Source organism: Xiphophorus hellerii, chromosome 12 (genome assembly GCF_003331165.1).
Source record: "Xiphophorus hellerii strain 12219 chromosome 12, Xiphophorus_hellerii-4.1, whole genome shotgun sequence".
NCBI lineage: Eukaryota > Metazoa > Chordata > Actinopteri > Cyprinodontiformes > Poeciliidae > Xiphophorus > Xiphophorus hellerii.
The window spans coordinates 32,628,241-32,652,763 of NC_045683.1; the positions used below are offsets into that span (position 1 = coordinate 32,628,241).

The following is a 24,523-nucleotide window of genomic DNA, read 5'->3' on the forward strand; positions in this document are numbered from 1 at the left end:
GTCTGTCCTAAGCAAGCAGTGAGAGTAGCCACTAGCTGCCAGTGGTTTGTCCTGCTCCCTCAGCTTTCCAGCCAGTTTCACAGAGTCTGTTTAACACCATACCTTCACCAATATTCATTCCACTCCGAGTTGACATTGCTTTGTAAAGCTGAGTAATGCTATCAATCAGTGCTTGCCAGTCACCATGGCAACACTTGCTACTCCAACTCCTGACTCACCACCAGGCAGGTGAGATGGAAAGAGAGTGCTGTGCTTTTATGCCCAAAGTGATGAAGTCGTACCAAGCTGTGCTGTTGCAACCAATGGGAAAATTGGGAAAATTAAGAACCATTTGACCATAGACTTCTTGACTGTGAGACAGCTGTAGGCAAAATAATGTCAAACTGAAAGAATTTCACAAAAAGGTTGAAATCTGCCCAGAAACATAAAGACAGAACTCCAAATGACATATTTAGACAGTTTATCAGCAAAAACAAGTTGATTTGAGGGTGAGATTCATTTTAAGTTCCTCTCGCCATCTGAATTCTGTTCACTCTGTGGTATCGAGGCAGTAATAATAGCTTAGGATTGTCATGATTGATGATGGTTGATTAATGGAGGACCCAAATGCAGAACAAAGGAGAAGTGGAGTAGATGATGAAGAAGTATTTAGTGAAAAAATTATGAAAAATAAACTTACAAAATATTTCACAGAAAGCCAGGACTAAATGCAAAACATAATCCAAGGAAAAACAAACTGAAAACCATAAGGACACACAAGGAGTACAGAGAATAAATGGAGAAGAAACAGCAGAGACCAGCAAGGAAAGACTGAAAGAGAGGAGCTTAAGTACTGGGAGCAGGGGCGCCGTATAGGGGGGAAAGCTTATGACAATTCTAAGGGCCCCTGACTGACAGGGGGCCCTCCACAATTTATTTATTTATTTATTTTTTGTTCATAGAAATAAATAAAAAATTGGGGCCCTGTCAATTACAAAATTAATCATATTGTATTTTCAAAGATTGTTTTTAAGCAGTAAAAATTGTTCCCACTGTTGTTCATATGAATTGTAAGTATTGAAACAACAGACGAGGAATTTGCAGAGTGTTAAATAATTTTGGCTAATTCAGATTTAACACCAAAACATGCTGTGTGTCCTTCACACAGCAACGCCAGAAATATGGAACAAATAAAACATCTTACCATAGAATAATCTAAAGTAAAGTCACTGTTCAGTATGAATGATAATCAATTTTATTTACAAAGCCTTTTATATCTTCAATCGAAATCTCAAAGGGCTCATTCACACACTGAAGATGGCTAGCTACTGGATGGTAACTACAGCTGCTCTGTCATCAGCCTTTACAACCAACACTAGCAGTCGGTGGGTGAAGCGTCTTGCCCAGGATCACAAACAATGAGGGCAGGCAGACCAGAATATTTAGTAACAGCTATGCATGGTTAGCATAAGCCACCTTGGAAATATGGGACATCTTCTTACCTCTGGTTTGCACCAGTGGCACATGACTGGCAGGCGGCCAAACTCAGTGAAACTCCATCTTACAGCGGAGGTGAAGAGGCTGGCAGCCAGCGTTGATTGCCGATGGCAATCCTGGGGAACCTATAATTCCAAGGTTTCTTCTGCAGAATTCTACATAAACCAAAAGTGCTGCAAAGAGAACGACTGGTGTCTCAGTCCTGTGTTTTAATCCCCCCATGATCAGAGTTTCTTTGATGAAACTTCTTTTCTTTTCTTTGAGTAGGTTAATAAAGATTATTTTTTAAACAATGTTATTCAAGCCTCCTGTATTCATGGCTAGAGGTTCAACACAGCAATCTGCATGTATTGATGCTGGATTTTCTTCATTTGTTGCCATGGAAGTCTTTGGAAAACTTATTGATCTACATGGCTGAGCCAACATTTTTGGTATTTTGAGTGTGTAGTAAAACATGTGGTCCAAGCATAGAATGTGTTGGTACTCAATAACTAACTCTGTGTGATCCGCTTTAATATATACATCATCAGTACTTGGCCACACTGTTAAATAACTGATAAAGTTAAATAACTGCTGCTTTAATCAGTTGCATTTAGAAAGGTATTGACTTTAAAAATTGGCTAAATTAAACTGCCAAATTGTCAAACCATGAAATTATTTGCTAGTTTAAAGTTTAGAATGAGACTGAAAAAAAACTGTGGTGCATAACATGAAAGACCAATCCAGTCCAGACATACTCTATGTAAAACAGTGAAAAACCACAGGACCATTATACTTATAATGCAGTGTTGATCTTCATGAGAGCCAAGGTTTCAGTATTGCAGTTTCATTTGATTTCTAAATTAGACATGTACTTTTTCTGTTATTGATGTGACAGAGTTGACAGAAAAAGCTACAGCTTGAACATTCTCACTGAACCGAGAAAGAAGAACCTTATTTGAACATCTGTAGACATTGACATTTTTTGATAATACAAGTTCATAAAAGGTGTACTATCTGATCCTTCCTCCTCCAGGTGCCCTGTCTCAGTTGTCAGACAGTGGTCAGACTCTGAGTGAAGACAGCGGTGTAGATATAGGAGAGACCGGCGGTCTAACTAAGGATGGCAGCCCAAGACCAACCAAAAATAAGCAGGGTCATCTGGAACTCCAAGGGGCCCACACGCCTCCTACAGGGGCCACAAGACAAGTAAGGCTGTCATCAATCAAGTTTATTTGTATACCATATTTCAGCAAGTAGGCAGTTAAAAATACTTCACATCATAAAAATACAAAAAATACAAAGTTATAGAGCACAAACAATTGTCAAGTGGCTTTGCTTTGTTACACATCAAATGTTGATTAATGTTTCATTTATAATGTTTCAAAAGCAACTCTAAACAGGTGGAGTTTTTAGTCTTGATTTAAAATAGCTCAGTGTTTCAGCTGTTTTACAAAAGTTTGTCCTCAATTTGTGGTGCATAGAAGCTGAATGCTGTTTCTCCATGTTTGGTTCTGGTTGTGGAGATGCAGAGCAGAACCGAGGTAGAAGGGGATAGGGTTAGGGTTAGGTTAGAATAGGGTTAGATTTAATAAAATATTTCTGCTGTGTTAACTGTGAAATAATGTTTTGGGATAGTAGCTGTTTGGTTAAGTGAGTCAATGGATAAAGTACTTTCAAAGATAACAGCGAAATAATCAGACAGTGTGACATCAGTTACAGAGACATTGGAAATATTCACACCCTTACTGATAACCAGGTCCAGTGTGTGTCCTTGAGTGTGTTGCTTGTTTAAACATGCTGAACTAGACCAAAATTATCGAGTATACCACACAGCTTTTATGCCTCTTTGTCTTCGGGTTTGTCAACATGAATGTTGAAATCTCCCACAATTATTAAACAGTCATAATCAGTGCATATAAGAGAGAAAAGTTCATTAAAGTAAATAAAGAAATTTCCCACATATTTTGGGGTTTTGTGTAGAGTTAGTGTCAGGGTTCGTTTATGGCCTTTTACCTCAATTCCTTGATATTCAAGAGTCAAAATGCCCTAAAAAGACATTCTTACAGTTTAGGAAATCCTAATATGTTGTAGCAACCCCTCCTCCTCTGTTACATTTTCTATTCTCACTTAAAAAATTGTAATTACGAGGCGCTGATTCAGTTAATACAGGTGATTCAGTATTGTCATCCAACCATGTTACTGTCAGGAACAAATAGATTTGCACAAGTTAAATAAAGAAAAGGATATTAGATCAATATTTCTTAAATCATACTTCAGTCAGATGCTATTAGTTTAGTTTTATTACAGGAAATGATCTGTCTGTGTATTCTGCTTATTATAAGAGAAGTGTGAGGGGAAAATAACATTAATGCAGAAAAAAATCTCATCACACAAACCATTTTAGAAATCAAAGGAAATGAAATAATAATAATAATAATAATAATAATAATAATAATGGAGAAGAAAGGAAAAGGCAGAAGACTATATACCTCTTTGGCAATAGAAGACATTTAGAGAATGTGATTTGTAAAATTTTAATATCACTATCATTTAACTAACTTCAAATCAAAATTCAGTAGAGAACATGTCAATTTGCAGCATTCTCCAACTAAAAGAATACCTAAATGTTTACTCAAAAAGCTGATGGATAGAAATGGAAAGTCAGCTCCTCACTGTCACTGGACAACTGATTAGTTAAGACTATTGAAAAACTGTCTTTTTAGGCTGTGGCTCACAGTTATAGAAAAAAGAAAGTTTTGATGAGAGTCCATCTCTTTATTCTACAGCTTGTAGAAGCACCAATACTAACAGTAGTTGTTAATAATTATCTTCGGCATGAAGGTGATGAATCTGAGGTTTGGTTTTAGACTGCTACTTTCAGCATTTCTGTTTATTGTAAATTTTCTTTTAGTGATCCGGACCTCTTTCGTACTGCCGGGGGGGCAGACGCAGGTGCAAAGACAAGGTCTGGCAACCAATCTTAAACCTCAGAAATGATTGGACGGTGCTCTGGGGAATCAGAGTCAGATGGTCTTATTTTTGGAACACAAAAATAAGAAGTGATTTTATCCGAGAAACATGCTTTTTGGGAACTCAGGAGAGAAGTCCCAGCAAAAAGTGACGAGCCAATTTCTCACTAATGTTGAGAATCATCTGTTCAGGTGACAAAATTTCTGATGAGCTGTCCTGGACTTGATAAGATGAGGCCTTTGATAAAGAGTCTTGGTTCCCAGTAGGCGCTGAAGGACTGTTGGGGAGTGTGGAGCCATCCTGGCCTTGATGATGTTCTTAATCCTCAAAGCGTTTCTGTTTTCATGGACCCAGGCTCAACATTAAAATCCAATTTTGCTTTTCTCCCCTGGACCACCATTTTTATTGTGAAACTCTTTCTATTTACTCAGCATCAAACACATTAATACAATTTAAGCCTTCATAAACAAAGTCACAAAGATAAAATGCTATGCTGAATTATACAATAGCAATATGTCATAATGATCATGTATCTCTGCCTATGGACAGTTCAAACAAATCTGAAATATTCAAAGTAGGATGAACTACCTCCACTCATTTGAACACACTACTGGCTCCAGATTTTAAATTTCATCAATAAACATCAGTAGGCAGATGATGTCCCACAGAGCATCTCCTGCTTACCTTTTCTTCACCTTGTTTCCCAGCAGACAAGCTCACCTATTTCAGCACTCAACACTGCCTTAGTCAGAGTGGTGAAAAATTCCAACACGTTGGGCATTGCTATAGAGGGAGGAGCGAATACAAGACAACCTTTGCCACGCATTGTGACCATTCAGGTAAGATGGCAAAAGTAATTGGTACTGATTAAGAGTTTAAGCCATGATTTTGTCTAGCATATTTTGGTTTAATAAGAGATGAACAAAGTTGGGACAATTTAACAGTACAAAATAATCAACATCTCTCTGCTTCAGTAAGCTTTTCTATTATTAGCTGATATTTACACAATTCAGTGCAGTTTATTAATGCAAATCCATTTGGGACCGGGTGTATGATGGAGGATTAAGGTGTGATAACATCCTATGTCCGAACACCTGGCCCTCCAACACTCTCCAGTCTTCAGTCTAGTTAGACTTTTTTTCTGTGACTGTGTGGACAACCTGTCTACTTTTTTTTATCAGTCCCTCTGATTGTCAGGTCACTAAGGTATTTTATCAAGTAGGACCAAGAAATCTAATCAGATGCCTGAATCATCTTTGCTGACTAGAAGCTTCTAGCTACATAGCAGATAATTCTTTCCACAGTGATTCAAATTACTTACATTTTCTTCCAGCAAATTTAAATGCTGTGACCTATGCACTGGAAAAGCTTCACTTTTCAATGTGATATTCAAAAAGTTTATGAAGCTCTGACACATGATACTTGACTTCACTGTCTTCTATGGCCTCATGGACATGATGGAATTGACTTCAGAATACAGACAAACACTAACTCAGAAATGGAGCAAAATTAAAATGTAATCAACTGAAATGGACATTGAGTAATCACTGGAAATGGGTTGAATCAATTTCCAGGACTTTTGGCAATTTTATTTTTTATTTTAAGAATTTTTTTTGGCACTGGTTGATTGTAGTCCAACAGGAGAAGAGAAGGGGGGAAAGACATGCAGCAAGTGAAGTCACAGGAGTCAGACCTGGTAGCATCGAGGTCTGAAGCCTCTGTATCCAGGGCGCCCGATCTAACCTCTCCACCACCCAACGCCCCACTTTTGTCTTTTTTAAGTACTTTGTGACTACGTTGCCTATTTCAAGAAAATATTGGCACTGTAACAGTCATCCACATGTCAGTGTGTCTTACTAATTTGTACTTTCTTTCCTTCCTCCACATTGACAGAAAGGAGGCTCAGCTCATAACTGTGGCCAGCTGAAGGTTGGCCAGGTCATCCTAGAAGTCAACGGAATTTCCCTGAGAGGACAGGAACATGAAGAGGTCGCCCGAATCATTGCTGAAGCTTTCAAGACCAAAGAGAAGGACCACATTGACTTCCTGGTGGCTGAGCTAGGGTTCTAGAAAAAAGACAGTCACTCAGTACACTTTAATTGGAAAAGATGTTGTTATGCACCATTGAGAACTCTCAATTAACACCCTCTATTAAACATCCTGATTTCATTTCAGGGTTATGGATACCACAAAGGTGTGTTGGATTTCTGCTAACAGCTCTCTATAGAAATTTGTACAAGCTAATTATAAAAAAGGATATTAGATTAATATTTAATATTTCATAAATAATAACTTAGTCAAATGTTATTAGTTTAGTTTTATAACAGGAAATATTCTAACTGTGTATGTGTTCTGTTTATTATGTCAGTGAGAGGGAAAAATAATATTAAGGCAGAAAAAAAATCTCATCACACAAACCATTTTAAAAATCAAGGGAAAAGAAATAATAATAATGAATGCAATAATGGAGAAGAAAGAAATAGGCAGAAGTGTTGCTACTTCTTAATTTGGCAATACATTTAGAGAATGTGATTTGTAAAATATTACTATCACTAACATTTAACTAACTTCAAATCAAAATTCAGTAGAGAACATGTCAATTTTGAAGATGCAGCATTCTCCAACTAAAAGAATACTTAAATGTTGACTCAAAAAGCTGATGGATAGAAATGGAAAGTCAGCTCCTCACTGTCACTGGACAACTGATTAGTTCAGACAGAGAAAAACTGTTTTTAGGCCTCCATTTCCAGTTATAGAAAAACGAAAGTTTTCATGAGTTTTCCTTTATTCTACAGCTTGTAGAAGCACCATTAGCAGCAATAGTTGTTCATAATTATCTTGTGCATGATGTTATTCATTTCTGATGGTAATTTCTGCCTTCGGCGACATCTGGAATCTTTTCATAATCTAATTTGGTTAACTCAGTGACATCAAGGTGAGCAGATCCTAAGGCTGCAGAACATGCCTTAATTAACTACCTCTAACCTTGAAAGCTAGAATGATACATTGAATTTAGCTTTGAATCAGCATTATGGCCACTTTCCACTCTCATTTGGAGTGACTTGTCATAGATTCACAAGTCTTATGGTTCATCATTAAAGTCTTAAATCCAATTGCCAAATTCATTTTAGACAGGAGGTTTTCTTTTGGCAAACCTTTTGAACGAGTCATATTCAGTCCATCACTTGCCTATATTGCTGCTGTTAACGTTAACATTTAGCATGCTAACTGGGGTCTACAGAGCAGGGGAGGTTAGGGAGGAAAAGTTAGGACAATTCCGATGGCCCCTGACTGACAAAGAGCTCTGCCACAAAATAATTGTTTTTTTATCATTTTTTTTTATTTTCCTATTGAAATAGAAAACAATTTGGGGGCCTTGTCAGTAACAACATTTATATATATATTTTTAATTCCCAGACCAAAAATCACACATTCATATTTGCACTGAATCCTCCCCCCACCCCCCTCCGGATCTGTATGAAATGATTTGATCCTGTTTTGCACACTCGATGGTGAAGGTGTTCAGCAGCAATCAGTAGAAAAGAAAAACGACTACGGCAGTTACTATGCTGCCAAGAAAATTAATAAAATCAGGTTTTCAAAAAGAGAGGGGAAAAAGTCAAGAGTGTCTATTTGTAACCCAGTTTTTTTCCAATGGAGGTGGGTAGACTGTGACATTATCAACCATTTAGCATAGTTAGCTTAGCTACAGACCACCACTTTTCCCCTCAATTTCACTTTTATTACATTCATTAATGAAGGACGGAAAAAATTACCAATCTATTCATATATTTAACTTGTCCCTGTATCTTTGATCACATTTAACAGATGAGTTAGCGCTCACTGTTGTTAAGTGTTGTTAGAGACACCAAGATAAAACCTCGCTTTTGTCCCAGTGAAAAAGGTGAGCAACACTGGGTTCAGTGACAAGCTAGTTAGCATCATTCCAGGGAATCTATGTGGATTTCTCCTGTCTCTCTGCTGTTTTTACAGTTACACAACAAAAACAACATATTTATTACTGGCAGAAATTCAAACAATCTTTATAAAATGATAATATAAAACAGTCTCCTGTCCATTAGCACACTTAGCAGTGAATGAATGAGATTGATTGACAGCGCTAAGACCCTCCTCCTGGTTCTGATTGGTTGTTTTTGTTCGGAACGTTGCATTACTTTAGCTAGCAATAGTAATTCAGGGAGGAGGTGGAAGAGATTGATCTTTTCACATATTATCTGCCTCTTGGCAAACTGTCACGACATAGTGACAGCTTTAATAAAATTGGAAAAAACATTTTTTATTAAAGTTATATAGTGCTGCTTGAACAAAATGCAACAACATAGCATTTTTTGAGAAGTCTGGATTGCTTTGTGTATATTTTACATGTTGCCTGTTGCTGATGGGTAGAGACCTTTCAGTAAGCTAAAACTAACGTAAAAAAACTAAGCAACCTGTTTCCACACAGTATGCGGACTGTTGCATGTGAAAATTAGCTAGAAGTAAATATTTAAGTAGTATCAGTTTTGGACCAAAGGAAGCAAGGCAGTTGCGAGCCTTCAAAATTGTGACGCTTTTGATGGGTCAGATGGAGTCAAGAAAATGTAACAGCAGCTGCGCTGGAGGGGCCTAATTTAATTTTTTGTCATGGGGCCCAAGATTCCTGGCTGCGCCCCCGATCATATCAAGATATCAAGATTCAATGCTCTTGAGTCTATGGATATGATAGAAAATGTTAACCTCAATTTTAAAACGGTCATGTCTATACATGCAACCATATGTCCAAGCCAGTTTAGCAGAGAAGAATATAAATTTGCACAAACAGAAATTACAATAGGGTTCCCTGTTGGAGTGGGTGAACATCCATGCTTTGCATTGCTTGTTCTGCACACTCTGCAGGCTTGGAGCCCTAAATTACTCAATTCTACGGAAAAGCAATGAACCCACTCTGTATTTATTTACGTTTTTAAAACAATTACCCACATAAACCCAATCATGCAAAAACAGGGATGCAGTCAAGAGTTTACAGACCTTAATGAGCTGCTGCACCTGCTGATTGACAGGAAACTGATAAGACAGAAGTCAGCTGAAAGAGTGGAAGGAATTCTAAAACTCCAAGAACGTAACTTGAGTTTTGAGTGTTTAAAATTTATATTAAATTTAGATTTTTTATTATTATCTTTTGCAATGCTTGATCTGATTTAAAAATGTAAAGTCATTAATTCTGACAATATACATTTTACTAATCTAGAAGTGTTTGCTGGTAAACAAAACTATTTTGTGTGTCATTTGTAGCTATTCCATATTTTTGCAATAGAATCATTCTTTGAATTAGCAGCTACAGTATATTGCTGATTCAAATTATAAAAGTATGTAAAGGTGTACAGGTCTACAAGCCAAAAATATATTGAATTTAAAATAGTACACTAAAAACAATTCACAACAGAAATGTTTTTTAAAAGTTAAATCTAGTAAAAGATTCAGACTTTTTAATGCAGGTGACTTATTTGCGTCGCTCGCCACCTGTGGCAAGAATCTAATGACATCCCAGCCAGAATACGTGATATTAAAATATATACTGCTACAGTATATTTTAGGACAAATCTGGGGGGGGGTTTGTGATTATCTTCTTGAAATGCAGTGATGTAGTCCAGCTACAGTCACATTGAGATGATTACTATAAAACATATATTTTAAAATGTTTTTTTGAGTCAAGGAAGATTCTGATTCATATCTGAAGTGTTGGTTTGATGATGTGCCATTTCAATGAAACATATAAACTACACAGTAATATATACTACATATAGAGACTGCACATAGATTTATAGAAGTGTATTTACAAAAAATAATAAAACTATTGGATTATTATTTAACATTTCTGTGCCAGTTATTTCATGTTTCTTCAACATCCCACTGGAGGTATTTGATGCAAATGAAAAATGAAAAATCCTCTTATATTTCTTTTAACTGCATCATAACATTTCAGTTAAGGTGCACTAAGTTTATAAGTACACAATAAAGTTTCTAATTAGATCTTATATGCTCCATATTGCATAATTGACAGCGTTTTGACAAATTCAAGCCAGATTGTGGTACTTCATTGCTAACAGCAAAGATTGTCACTTCAAGTTATCCACTCTAAATACACCAGGAAATAGTTTGCTTTCAATAGGGATTTCACTTTAATAGAACCTCATTTTTCCATTCAATGTAAGACCTGCTTATACTTATTATGCCTTCATGTATACAGGGGTTCAACCAAAGAAAGCTGGTCATGCAGGCCGTTGATGGACTGTGTTAGAATAGTATTGTGTTATGTCCGTGTCCTAATGGAACATGGATGACTGCAGTTTCAGGAAAAGCTGAAAAGGCTGATAAAGTTATTACATATCTAAAGTGCCAACATAAGTCAGCATTTTGTTATGTTAGTGTTTGTATCAGTATGCCAATTTATGAGGTCCACACAGTCTGCCTGTTGCACCGAAGATCCCAGACGTTCATGCAGACAGCATCCTCCTAGTGACCAGTTGTTAGCTGGACTTAACTTAAAACAGAGCTGTCGTCCATCCTCTTCATCCTCTTCACCACTGCCTTTAAGGACAACTGTATTACATGCAGAAATTATCAGATGACTCTCCGACTGTGGATGTATCAGGAAGTACAGGAGGGATGTTGCTTTAGCTGACTATAGACTTCGTTTGTGGTTTTTAGTTTGTTTAGTGGTATTTGCATGCTGCTCAGATTTTTTCTGTGTCACTGTTTCTACCTTATTCATCTGTTTCACGTGCTTTTTATGTGTTGTAGCTGCACACTATATTTTATATTATTTCCTCTTTTTGAAGAGTAATACATAATTCATCATTCATTCAAAATCACCCTGTGCACCCATCTTATGATGGCTACTTCCAGCAAGATAATGCACCATGTGACACAGCTCAGATCATCTGAAGCTGGTAAAATAACCATGACGATGAGCTCACTGGACTGCAACTGGCACCACAGTCACCAGATCCCAATCCAACAGGAGAATTATGACATGATGCACAGCCAAACATCTCTGCAGCAACTGAATGATACTATCCTACTAAAATCTCTAGCAATGTTTCTAACCCTTTGCATGCTGTGGAGAACGTCAGCAGTTCTGAAGGAAACACTGGGTCACCTTCAGAAATCCAATGTTCCCCACAAGGTGGGATGGACATTCCGTTTTCTTGTCTGTCTGTTCTGGTCTTTTTTAATCACTAATCATTTACTGTTCAATTTTGTTTCTGAAGACCGTTGTTCTAGTTTGACAGCAAGGCCAACAAATAGACCATTACAGTGTTGTTTGGATTAGAGAAATGACTATAAAACATTTACTGTCATTCAATTGTACATTTAAAAATGTACACATTGAAAGAAATTTTGTTGCAAGGCTCCCATAGTAATGTAAATAAGTAATAATAAAAGTATCAATAGGGAGAACAAGCCATGCTGAGGGTAGAAGGGTCTTTGTGATTTGCTGAGCACTGGATCCAAGTTATCCACTCTAAATCGAGTGGATAACTGGACAGGCAGGAAGTGGTGTCAAGGATGGAAGGAAGCTCAGTCTCGATGACGCTCTCAGTTGTCCTCACCACTCTCTCTACAGTCTGCCAGGCTGAGGTGTTGCATGCTCCAAACAAGACAGAAATGCTGCTGGTCAGTTTGATCTCTATTATTTCTCTATAGAAAGTGGATGGGAGGGGGAGGTTTGCTCTTCTCATTCAACGTAAAAAGTGAAAACGTTGCTGAGCTTTTTTCACCAGACCAGAGGTTTGGAGGGACCAGGTCAAAGTGTCAGTGATCTGTGTCCCCAGAAATGTAATGTTCTTGATCTGCTCTACTGCGGCATCATTGATGAGGAGGGGTGTGTGACTTGGCTGATTTTTCTTGAATTCAACAGAAATTAGATGTGGAACAAAAAAAAAGAGTGACATGAATTAATCTGCTGATTCAGATTCACACATTATAATATTGACTTCCACTGTTCATTTATTAGGCTAAAGTTGTTTATTTGAGCAAATGACTGGTATGATTATGTTTTTTTAGTTAAGAATGTTCAATCGATCAGCTATATTTAGCTGCTTGTGGCAGTTTTTTTTTATTGAGTGTTTTCTGCTTCAATTCCTCATAATCCGCCATTAAAAGATGTTTGTTTGGTGTGAGATATGGCGTACGCAACATATTTAGTGTCGCATCAGTGAATCTGTGATCAATCTCATGGTCTGCTAAAGAAATCCGTTGATTCACCTGAATTAATTAAGCCTCCTCCTGATAAAGCTGGGATAAACTGATGGCGTTAGTCAAGCCTGACTTTATCTCATATCCTGGATTTTATAATCCTACTTTTGTGAAACATCCCTCTGGAAAAACTAAACAGCGTTCAAACTGTTTTCTCTGAACACAGCTCATTTAATAAGCGCAGAGACTAATTAAAGACCCAGATAAAGACATGAGAATAAAATGTACCAATAAAAAAAAGCACTATAGTAATCCTTTGGTGTGAACTTGACACAATAGTGTGCTTATATAACCCAGTGCTTAGTTGTGCAATGGGCTGCCCAGCAGTGGTGGATGAGGCTGGAAACTACTGGTTTCCATAGCATTGAAATGACTCATAACATCTTCTACTCCCTCTCTTCTTCTGGCCTTGAGCACATTCGTAATGAATCAGCTGCACCACACAGACTGCAAAAGAGGATCTCTGTTGAGATTCAGTTTTTAAGATGTCATTTAAGCATCATTCTGATCTGAGATCACACAGAAAGGTAGAATAATCAGTGACATCTTCTATCCTGTGGCTTCAGTACTGGGACATTCAAAAGCTCCTTCTTCACATATTTATCATGCTGATTAAATCATCCATGCAACTGTAGAAGGAAACAAGTCTATAAATAGTGCTTTTATTAAGCCATAGTTCACATGCCTCAAAGCTCTTGGGATGAAAGAGCCTCATTTGTCAGATGGTTTCAGTGGCTCTCATCACTTTGGCAAGGGCTCTCTCCTTTGGTTTAATAGGCAACTACACCTTCATGCTTGTACAGCAGTGATCCAAATCAAGTTAACTTTCTGAACCCAGAAAGATTTCTAAGGATAATACTTTCAAATCCTAATACAATGTAGTGACAGCCACATGAGCATCTCAATAACAGAATGTTAATGTATTACAGTAAATTATATTTATGAAAGAAACACAAGACATAGTTAAGAAAATCAGAAGGTGTTTTTTTTTTTTTAATTTGCAGGAGACAGCAACAAAAAATGCTCCGTCCAGATAAGAATAAAACACTTTATGACCTACATGCAAAATGTTATGTGAGGTGATGTTAAACTAATCAAACTAAACTGTTGGGACCCAAACCATGAAGGACTGAACTAAGTACAGAACAAAGAGGTATATGTATAACTATTAATCCCACTGTTTTAACCCACTTTCAATTTCCAGAGGAATAAGAGGAGTGCAACAGCTCACAGGTTGGTGTTATCACCCTGCATTAAAATACAACAACTTCATTTTGGTATTTAGTCAAGCACTATTATTATTTTAACATTATAATGTTAGAAAATACATTCATTTAAATGGGTAATTTAAAATTCATTTTAAATGAACCATACAGACTCTACTGTTTGATTTCTTAAGTCCACTGTTCTAGTTTGACAGAAAGGCCTTTAATGGACCATTACAGTGTTGATTGGATTAGACTGATAAAGATAAATGTATTGTAATTATCTCAAGCCATATTAGTTAACTTACTTTACTGAGTAATTTTAACCTAACTTTACAACATAAATGAACTTTAGTTTTGGCATATAATTAAACAAATGCCCAGTTTAAATGGCCATTTGTTATAAACACAACATTTAAAACAAGTTATTTACATTAAACCTTTTGTCTCTATTCAGGGAGCTGCTAATAAGATAACATTTATAAGCTCCATTATAATTTATCTTCTGTCTTTTGATTGACGTTAGTTGCCCTTGCACTAACAGTTAAACAAAAAATTGGCCTTTGGAAACAAAAGCATCACAACTAAAACAGGAAGTTAACTACAGGTAAAACTCATGTAAAAGTGATACAGGTCTTATCCATAGCATTGTTAGAGTAGCTTTCTGTTGTCACATGTGATCCAACACGTCATCGCACATGAAATATCATGATTCTGCATAATAATAGCATGGTTGCTTCTAAGAAACACACAACTGTTTTGTTACAAATGAATCTCTGAATAAATAATATATTATTCTCTGCATGCCATCTTATCTAAACTAAATCACATACGTTTTTTTCAATCCTCATAAATTCCCTATATGTCACAAACAAACTGCAGTAAAACTCAACACAGCAAATCCAACAAACCTATCATTTAAACAACAGCGTCACGTTACAGTGGCTCAACAGTGTCTGCTTGAGTGGATGATCTCAGATCCATCATTGTCATAGAGACATTATGACATGGTGTCTGTGTTCATGTCCTGGGGTTGCTCCAAGGTCACCCTACATTCTCTACCTGAACAATATTTTTCTTTCAGCAGTTTGAGTTGCTCAGCAATCTACTGTATTTCCAAATCAGCAAACTCTGAGTTGTTGGTCATTTCTGCTCTCCTTTTAGTTCCTCCTTTCCCTAAACTTTACCTACTATTTACCTCCAGCACAACATCAGTGATCTTTGATAGCAGTTACATGTTTTACACCATTTCAAATTCCTTATCAAAATCACATCTATAACCACTTTAGCTTCTGATTTAGGATTCATTTATAATATTATGATAACCATAATTTATTAGTTACCCTTATTATAATCATATTGAGAGTAATTATAGGCGTTCTTCTGAAAAGAAAACAGGAATCATCCACAATTCTAATTATTTGAAACCAAAGTTACAGTTGTTCATTCTTACAAGTAAAATATTATTAATATAAGTCTTTGGCTTTGGGTCTCATTCAATTACTCAATGTGTTTAGACTTCATTCTATAAAACATTCATGCATTGGAATAAGGAACAGTCTCAACTATTTTTATAAATCTGTGCTTGATTTGGAAAGGCACACACCTGTTTACTTAATGTCCCATAGTTAACAGTGCAGGTCAGAGGTCAAACACCAAGCATGAAATCAGAGGAGTTAATTCTTAGAGATTCACAAAAACCAAACTAGATTTTAACTGAAACAAATTTATTAGTTCCTTCACAACTGTAGATGTCAAAACAATAACAGCAACATTGTTTAGTGTTTGTCAGGAAACCAGTCTTCTCTGATAATAGATTTGAAATAAAATGTTACAATATAATAAAACCCAACAGCAGCATTAGGAGCAAACACTTGGAGCTAAAAGGTAACTAAACACCTACAAACACCACTGACTAAGAAGAAAATGCAAAGTAAATGGTGGCACTAGAACTGAACCATTATTAGCATGGCTTTCTGTTGTCACTCGTGGTCCAACACATCATCGAACATGAAATATCATAATTCTGCATATTTATAGCATATTTGCTTCTAAGAAACACACAACTGTTTTGTTACAAATGAATCTCAGAATAAATATTATTCTCTGCATGCCATCTTATCTAAACTAAATCACAAGTTTATTCAATCATCATAAATTCCCTATATGCCACAAATAAACTGCAGCAAAATTCAGCACAGCAAATCCAACAAACCTATCATTTAAACAACAGCATCACGTTACAGTGGCTCAACAGTATACAACATGAAGTGCTACGTTTAGGCTGGGTTAACACTGGCGCACAAAGCTTTGACTTATGGGGGCTGATGAAGGAACACGTTAACTGGGCTGCTCTCCCTTCTCCAAATCTTTCAGGGTTTTAAGAAGGCAAGACGGGGTGAGGATTTCTGTTGATCATGAGAAAACAAAGGAGAATACAGGGTTACTTTTCAGCATCTTTATTTGGAGACTCAGATAAACAGAGATCCAATGGTCTTCAAATGCATTTTGTAACAATAAGATGCTGACCATGAATTGGACAGGGAAACAGTGCAATATCAGAATGTCTGTGTGAATAAGAGACCTGAGCAAAATCACACAGGCTTTAACCTTTTTCTGTTAGCAGCTCCATGCTGATCAGTTTCAAACATGCATATTGTCACCTTCTGGCAAAAGTCATTTATTGCCAAAAGTGATTTTCTGTTTTACAATGTAGGCCATTATTTTAAGAAGGTGACATTTTAAGAATGAGCGTCTGATGTCATAATGTGTCTGACCAAGGAAGAACTGGATTTCAAGAATTTTCAAAGTGTTTCAAAAACATATTTCAGAATCCAGCACCAAAGTCTGAGCTGATCTTTAAGGTTCTGCTTATTCCGCAGAGCTGACTCATCCCTTAACATGCTTGCTGGTTTATAGTTTGACTGTACCTCTTTATGTTAATTAAAACCAACAATAAAACTCTAAACAGATCTTGTCATTCCCTGACTATAAACCTATTAGGATTATGACACCATGAATAAGCTGCCATATTCATCTTTTTTAAAAGGTTCTATTGACTCTAGTAGCCTTTATTTGATAGTGAATTAACAGGAAAGTGGGTAATGAGAGAAGGGGGAGACATGCAGCAAAGGTCATCAGGCCGGAACTGGAATCTGTGACGTCCGAGTTGAGGACTAAAGCCTCCACATATGGGTTGTGCTTTAAACCTGCACCACCACAGCACCACACCATGTTCATCTTTTAAGTGTGGCATAAATCTTGCAGCAATAAAATTAGGCTCAATGAAATTCAAAATAAAGTCACTGACATTAATACATTAAGTTAATGGCAGTAGAATGCATGTTTGAAGCAGAGATTAGAAACAGAATGAAGATATAAGAATCTGTTGAGTTTGACCAAGAGCGAGGTTGTGATGGTTCGACAGCTGAGTTATGACCTCATGCTATAGGATGTACCAATTGTGTTGTGGTAAGAATCAGATTTGGCTCAAGGACTGGAAACCAGTTAGTGTCAGACTGTTGTAGGTGCCGGTGCTAAGTGATGCCAGAGGGGAATGGAAGTACCCAGATGCATCCAAAGGAAGAGCTAATGTTGTTCCAGTTGTTCAGAAAACAACACATGCTGGTTCTGCTTTAAAATAAAGGAAATAATAAATAGTAGAATAATAAAAGTTACAATTTGGGGAAAACTCATCAGCAAGGGAGCAAACCCAAATCAGAGAAGTGAATCGTCTACTGACAGATTCCTCCAACCCTTTGTGAGTGTAGGGAAATTCATAGTTTGATGGCTAATAAATATTTGGAGGCAAGAGCACAACCTATTTGCTTTATATAATGTATTACATGACTTAAATGTATTACACTCTTACAACAGGTCAGAAAACATGATAGAGTTTAGAATTCCATACCAAAACTCTTTCAGCATGACATCAAATGTAAACAGTACATTTGATGCTGTTTATTCTGGTAATAACTTCAGGACAAATTATGCTATCAAGCTATAAATAAACAGAAAAAATAACATTTCCATTATAGCAAGAAGTAACCAAAAAAAGGAAAGTAGGTTGAGTTAAATGGATAGGCAATGATCAGAACCAACAAGAAGTAGAAAGCAAAGAAACAGTTCCAGATGCCAATGGAGACACAGTACAAGCACACAGGGAAATGAAACCACCAGGAAAACATTGAACAACACAGGAAGGTGAAATAAGGGATTTTCTGTTCATCTTACAGTGTCTGTGCTGTAGAAATCAGTACCACAGTGTTGGCAACATGTCTAAAAGCACAGTCCCTGCAAAACAGCAGATCTGGAACTGTCGTTCTTAGGAAATCTTTGGAGTGTGAAGCTACAGTATAATTATTTTTGATAAAATTTAATCTGTAAGGTTGCAGCTTTTTCATAGCATAAACAGCAGGATAGCTGGTCACAGAACAATTATTTGCTTTTCATCAAAAAATTGTTTCAAGCTAATTAGTTGGCCATGTTGCTGAGGTGACCTGAAATAAACTGATCTGGTATTTTCTTAAATATGTTCCATTTTTACAGAATGAACATTTGGTTTTTGACTTGCTGCAAATGATACATCTTGTTAATGGGAAAACTGTAGATTTTACCATGCGTGGTGTTAAATGAGTTCGGTAACCTGGCTGAAACAGATTGGGTAGTTCAAAAAGTTATCAGATGGTACAACTCACAAGCATGTTCATATTGTTTTCAGAAAGGCCTTTCAGAAATGTAAAATATTAAAAACATTTTTTCACAGGTTCTTTACTTAACTTCACTTCATTCTGATCTTCATAAATTTTGAAAAGTGTGACATTTCTGTGTTTGTGATGATGCCTTTTCCTTAGGGTGATTGGTTCCACATTTGTAAATCTAATTCTTCAACTCTGATAGTCCATAGATTCTTGTTACAAGAGGCTGTCTTTATTTGTATGACCTATAAGTTCTTTATAAAAGTAATCACTGCAGCTGAATCACTAGTAATTACTGAGCCATGAATGTAATTACGGGGTCAATGTTGGAAAGACCTTGGGAAAACACAGCCAACATCAACAGCAGCATGCACTGAAGTGAAGGGAACAGTGCTGAGGGTTGTCAGACAGCCAGCAGCTAACACAAGGGAACATAAGATTTAAATATTTACTTGAGAATGTGTTTTTATTGTGCCGGTGATTCCTCTACGCCCTCTGGTAGGGCGTTGGGATCCAGGAAGTCTGGGTGCTGCAGATCCTTTAGGTATCTAGGGGGTGTGAGGATGTGGGTGGAACCTACAGGAGGAGAAAATCCTGAAAGCTCAGTTAAAATGGAATCCTGCAGCAAAGCTTGTTAGGCATAGGTAGAGATAAAACTGTTCATGACCAGAATAATGGTGCAAACATATTAATTAACTCGAGATTTATTAAGCTGTAAAAAAAAAAAAAGAAGACAGGTTGTTAAATAAGGCTGTGGATGTAGGTCAGTGTCTCAGAAAATCTAATGACATTTTAAAACATAAATAATTAAATAGTAGAGATTCACCATTATAAAGATTGGGCCAATGTCAATATTACTGATATGGCCGATAACTGACACTGTGAAATATATATATATATATATATATATATATATATATATATATATATATATATATTTATATTTCACTGCCCTTTTGACACCTTGAAAAAAAACCCAACCACACCACTGACTTCACCACTGCTTTACTGAAACTGCCCACAATCCTACAGGATTGTGGGTAACAGTGATGCAGTACACTGCATCACTGTTACTGTCACATGACCAAACAAAAACCACATGACCAACCTGTTGCCCTGGAAACAAATAGCAACAAGATGAAAATAAACACTGGCTGTTAATATCAACTCAGTTTTATTTATTGGATATGTTAGAAAATATGACTAATATCGACCAATACAGATGTTGATATATTGTGCCTCACTACTAAACAGGCTCAGTTGTTACTTTCTGCTTCATACATCAGACTCTCGGTTACTTCCAACAAGTCCCAATAACATACAGGTCCTCACAGTGTGATCAATATACAGACACTCTCACTCTGTCCAGTGTATGCAATATAAACACAGTAATACAATGCTGATCAGTTTAGTCCCATTGCATCCAGTACTAAAAACCTTCATATACTGTGTATCAGTTAGTATCAATGATTGACAAGATTTTGGAAAAATATTGTTTAAAAGTAACCTAAATGTGTATTGCTTCTAATACTATTAACATGGATCCCACTACTCAACAAACTGTTGAAGAGTAACACATGAAACTGAAACAGGTCTCTTTTATATGTAATGGAATCTTTCTGTCATTCTGTAGATGCGTTTCTACATCTGAGAGAGTTATATTTTCATTCCAAATCAAATCCAGACCCAAAACATCAGTAGCCTTCCCTTAAAGACTGCTGCGGTAAACTTACCAATCAGAGCCTCCCATTTGCCATTGGCCTGTGTGACCTCATACACACAGCGCATTTCACTGTATGCCATGCCTCCAATTATGAAGACTATGATCCTGGGACCGGTCTTCATCTCTGTGGGGCCTCGGTTTTTGTGCCAGTTACCATAGCGAGCACTGGATGACAAAAAAAAACCAGCCTTTGTAGCACAACACTGAACAGAACAGAATTTATAGTTCAGGAACATCTACATTATTCCTACAGAAATAATAACCATTAATACAGGGTCAAATATGTACATTTATTTGCATCATGCAATACTTGTATTAAAAAAAATATGCACCTTGACGGAGCACTGGCCTTGGCAGAAACTTGTCGCTGAGAGATGTATGGGTACTGTTTTGGGTCAAGTTTGTCCTCGATTGCATCCTGTAGAAACATGAGCAAAACACATTCTGCTCTGCCATTTTTCTATATAAGATTCTGAATTATTAGGCCCGAGCAGCGCCAGCGCTGCAAAGTATTGTATTCATAGTGTTTATTCTTCATGGCCTACTAAAAGTTATCAAAACAGTGAATTTTTATGCATGGTGATGGTACATGGCCAGGCCTCAAACTCACTGAGACAATCTGAACCCTTACAATACTCAATGGTTAAATTGTGACATAATTTAAGTCACGCTCACTGAGAACAGGAAGTGTCATGTTTTACATTGATCTGTCCTTATCTGATCCCTGTGACCTAATCAACATGACAGTGAGAGAAGACATCAGTGGAGGATGTGGGCATGGCAAAGTCGCATGTCATGATTCAATTGCCTATATGCCATGGATTTCCGTTTTAACACTTTTTTCGCCACATGGAACACTTCCAGTGCGCAGGGAACAGTATGTTAGCAATGGCTCTTCAAAAGCGCCAACAACAAGAACGGATTTAAGCTGGATGTGTTAAGCTTCATAAAAAATTTAGAAGGTAAGTTTATAAATCATTTGTATGTTCACCAAAATGCCTCATGTATGTCTGTCATAGCTAACATTGACAGTCTTCCTGTCAGACTGTTTTCTGCTGGATCCTCTTGATTACTCTTTGATTCATATAGGTTTACACCAGGCAACTGACTAACACGATGATGAATCTTCTCCACACTGGCTGGTGGCTGAAACATGTGGGCATGGCTGAATGGCAGATTTCAATCCTGTATCTTACCCTACAGGAAGTCCACACAGAACAGGAAGTGACAACAACTCCTTTCTTGAAGGCCCAGTTTCAGCAAAACTTTTAAGACATGCTGCTGGGCTTGCATTGAACTGGATTGAAGGCTATTTGGAAGATTTGCCAAATGCGACATCTAGCGGACAGCTGTAGGAATGGCGCAAGAGCGCTGATGATGACGAGGTGGTGCAGGCTGCAAAGGTTGTACAAGTCTGCTTGCAGATTTACTTATTATTATCTTTATCAATTATTATTATTATTATTATTATTATTACCGTTGTTGCACCATAAAAGCAGTACCTCAATAAGATCTTTGATGAGTGGTGTCCATCTGGAGAGCTGGTATGTTTGCTCACTGACCCGTTCCTTGCGATCAGGTTTCTTGGGCTTTTTCGTGGTTCCCTGCAACAAACACACCAGTAAAACATTTCAACTGGATAGAAAAAATATAGTTAAAGAGTAACACAAAATCAACTTTTTTTGAAGATATTCACCATAAATTGGGTGTTAGGTGTGCTATATTTTGCTACAGAACAATGTGTGACATTTTCAAGTAAATTTATTCTGCAACATTTGGACTAAAACCATCTTAGTGCTGCTCCCTTTGGGATGAAGGGTGGCTACTGCAGTTAAAGTTTCCAGTTGGTAAACGGTACAGTTTGGTCAATGTCTACATCACAACCCCACATTCAGTTAGAAAACCATCACACTCAGAAACGCTCCCATAGTAAGTCAGGAGTTGGAATTGTAAGCACCAATTAAACCCGTTTTTTGTGTGATTCATTTGCAATATGGATATGGAGAGGAATGGGTCTCAGCTCTCTCTGACTGCAGAGGTTATGCCTTTAGATCAGAATTGTTCCACTTCAAACATAAATCATTTAATATATATGTGAGTAGAGTGAACATTAGATGACTGAATGTAGAATTAGAGATGGCTTTAGGTTAGTTACACAACAAGGTTGCTGCTCTGACTTTGCTACATAAAATTCCATATGTCAGGAATAGAGACGTGCACAGAGACACTAGAGCACCTGCCATTTTTCCTCTTTGGGAAAAAAAAGTGTCCTTTTTAAAATGTTTTGTTTTGTCTTTACAGTGTATTATATATGTTCCAAAGTAGCATTTCTGGATTTAAAACCTATTTTAGCAGTGTCCCACATTTTAGTAATTTTGTCTGACAAGAATCTCCTCGCCTCTGCCGTCAGATAGAGCCCTGCCCTGATGATGGGCTAACCACGCAGGTAACAAACAAAGCCTCATAAAACACAGATGTAAATTTAAAACTTTACTGGCCTAAATTTAGTCAAAGCAAGCAGATCAATCTGTGTCATACCCTTCCCCACTATGTCTTCTAAAAGTTAATTACAAAAAGGTATATTTTTCAAGAGCAGAATTTGTGTTTGTGGGATTGTGATTGATATGTTATGCAGTCAGTCATACAATTATCAAAAAAGAAGTAATAAATAGCTTGTATTGTCATTTATATTGTTATTAAATTAGTATCACAAAATTTTGTGATAAAATATTAAGTCTATGTCACCCATCCCTACTATGCAGTTGACTTGAGTTCCCTTATATTGAAAACTTTGGAATAAAAACTGAATTTAACCATATGAGTGAACAGAACAGACTTTATGTTTAACATAATTAAACTGAAGGATCATAGCTGACTCCCTGACCAGAACAGCTCACCTCAGAGACAATGGGAACGCCCAGGTGGGCCATGTTGGAAATAATGTCACTGTCCTCAGGTGGGATGTTAGCATGCTGCAGGAGCTTACACAGGTTCTCCTCAGTCACACCTGACACAGATATTCAGATACACATGCAGCACACATGCATGCAAGCATGCACAGTCACATATTCAATTCATGCAAACAGCAGGATAAGTGAGATGAACTTCAAACCAGCAAAACAAAATGCAAAAAAATATATATATGCATGTATATCTAATATAATGATACAATGTTAGTACAAAACACAGAAACATTGACCCAGATTAAATTACAAGGACGTCAACACATTATGTGCAAAGTCATAATAAAGGAACTGGAAGCACTGAAGCTGTCTGACCATTCTTCATGAAGATGTAGAGCAGGATGATGCGTATCTTGTCAGATACGTTGACGTTGGCATCCAGGAGGATGGGAACAATGAGCCTCATGGGATCCTTGATCTTCTCACCCTCTGCATCTGTGCCCATTGCCAAATCCTGCAAATCAGTAAATGACAAATGATTACACTTCAAAAAATGAATATTTTTTCAGTTAAATTAAGTGTGCGTTAAATGCATGGTCAAGTTATTGGTTCTGGTGTGTTATACCTGCTCTACACGACAGAGTTTGTCCACTGTACCCTGGTAGCGGTTCATACAGTCCTCTGCAAGATGAAGATGGGTTGAATACTAAAGTAAGAAAGGAAGGAAAGATGCTTTTAGCAAGTTTGGCATAAATAACAATGACTAATGAAAAATCAAGTCGTCTTCTCTTAGTAGCACTAGTATTAATGTTGCCAATGATTTTTTGCTAGAAAGATGTTAATGATTGCTGATCATGCCATAGAGTTGGTTACTATATATACACACATACATACACACATATATATATACAGTATATATATATAGACACACACACACAGGATACACAGGACTTGGGTTCCTACCTTGCTGAGCTCTTTCTGATACTGAGGCATCTTCTTTAGCATCTGAGACAGCTCCTTCATGGTGGTCTGAAAGCACAGAACTTACTTAGCAACCCAGTGAAACAGAGAAGAAATAATGTTTATTTCACAATATTCCTAATTTTATTTGTGCTCAAACCATTCATGTTCTGCTAGCATACAGTGGTTATTTTTATAGTTTTTCTCTCATGTTTTAACAACAAAATCACAATGCTTCATAAAACACTGAGTTATTTTCTGGTTAGGAATGGCATACCATTTCAAACTCATTTTGTTGGTTGCATTGTTAAAGTGTTAACAAGGAAGCAGACTGTCGAAAAGGAATAA

General features: G+C 36.9%; 2 protein-coding genes across 5 annotated transcripts in view; one reads left to right on the forward strand and one right to left on the reverse strand.

The window, feature by feature from the left end:
• The window catches only part of LOC116729394 (whirlin-like), a 54,683-nt gene extending 46,645 nt beyond the window's left edge, over positions 1–8,038 (forward strand). The window contains exons 10-12 of one of the 2 annotated variants that reach the window (XM_032577899.1): positions 2,492–2,664; positions 5,139–5,267; positions 6,322–8,038. In XM_032577899.1, coding sequence (XP_032433790.1) covers positions 2,492–2,664; positions 5,139–5,267; positions 6,322–6,498 — 479 coding nt within the window. In that variant the 3' untranslated portion in view covers positions 6,499–8,038. Of the gene's footprint in view, positions 1–2,491; positions 2,665–5,135; positions 5,268–6,321 lie in introns of both variants that reach the window. The other variant, XM_032577897.1, reaches the window with a different exon arrangement.
• Positions 8,039–15,598: 7,560 nt separating this feature from the next.
• stxbp1b (syntaxin binding protein 1b) overlaps positions 15,599–24,523 on the reverse strand; it is a 28,609-nt gene continuing 19,684 nt past the window's right edge. For 2 of the 3 annotated variants that reach the window (XM_032577904.1, XM_032577906.1), the window contains 9 exons: positions 24,179–24,244; positions 23,841–23,921; positions 23,591–23,729; positions 23,210–23,319; positions 21,815–21,916; positions 20,645–20,730; positions 20,323–20,477; positions 19,042–19,165; positions 15,599–16,308 (listed from right to left, as the gene is read on the reverse strand). In XM_032577904.1, the coding sequence (XP_032433795.1) occupies positions 19,056–19,165; positions 20,323–20,477; positions 20,645–20,730; positions 21,815–21,916; positions 23,210–23,319; positions 23,591–23,729; positions 23,841–23,921; positions 24,179–24,244 (849 nt within the window). In that variant the 3' untranslated portion in view covers positions 15,599–16,308; positions 19,042–19,055. Of the gene's footprint in view, positions 16,309–18,109; positions 18,121–19,041; positions 19,166–20,322; positions 20,478–20,644; positions 20,731–21,814; positions 21,917–23,209; positions 23,320–23,590; positions 23,730–23,840; positions 23,922–24,178; positions 24,245–24,523 lie in introns of those variants that run through there. The other variant, XM_032577905.1, reaches the window with a different exon arrangement.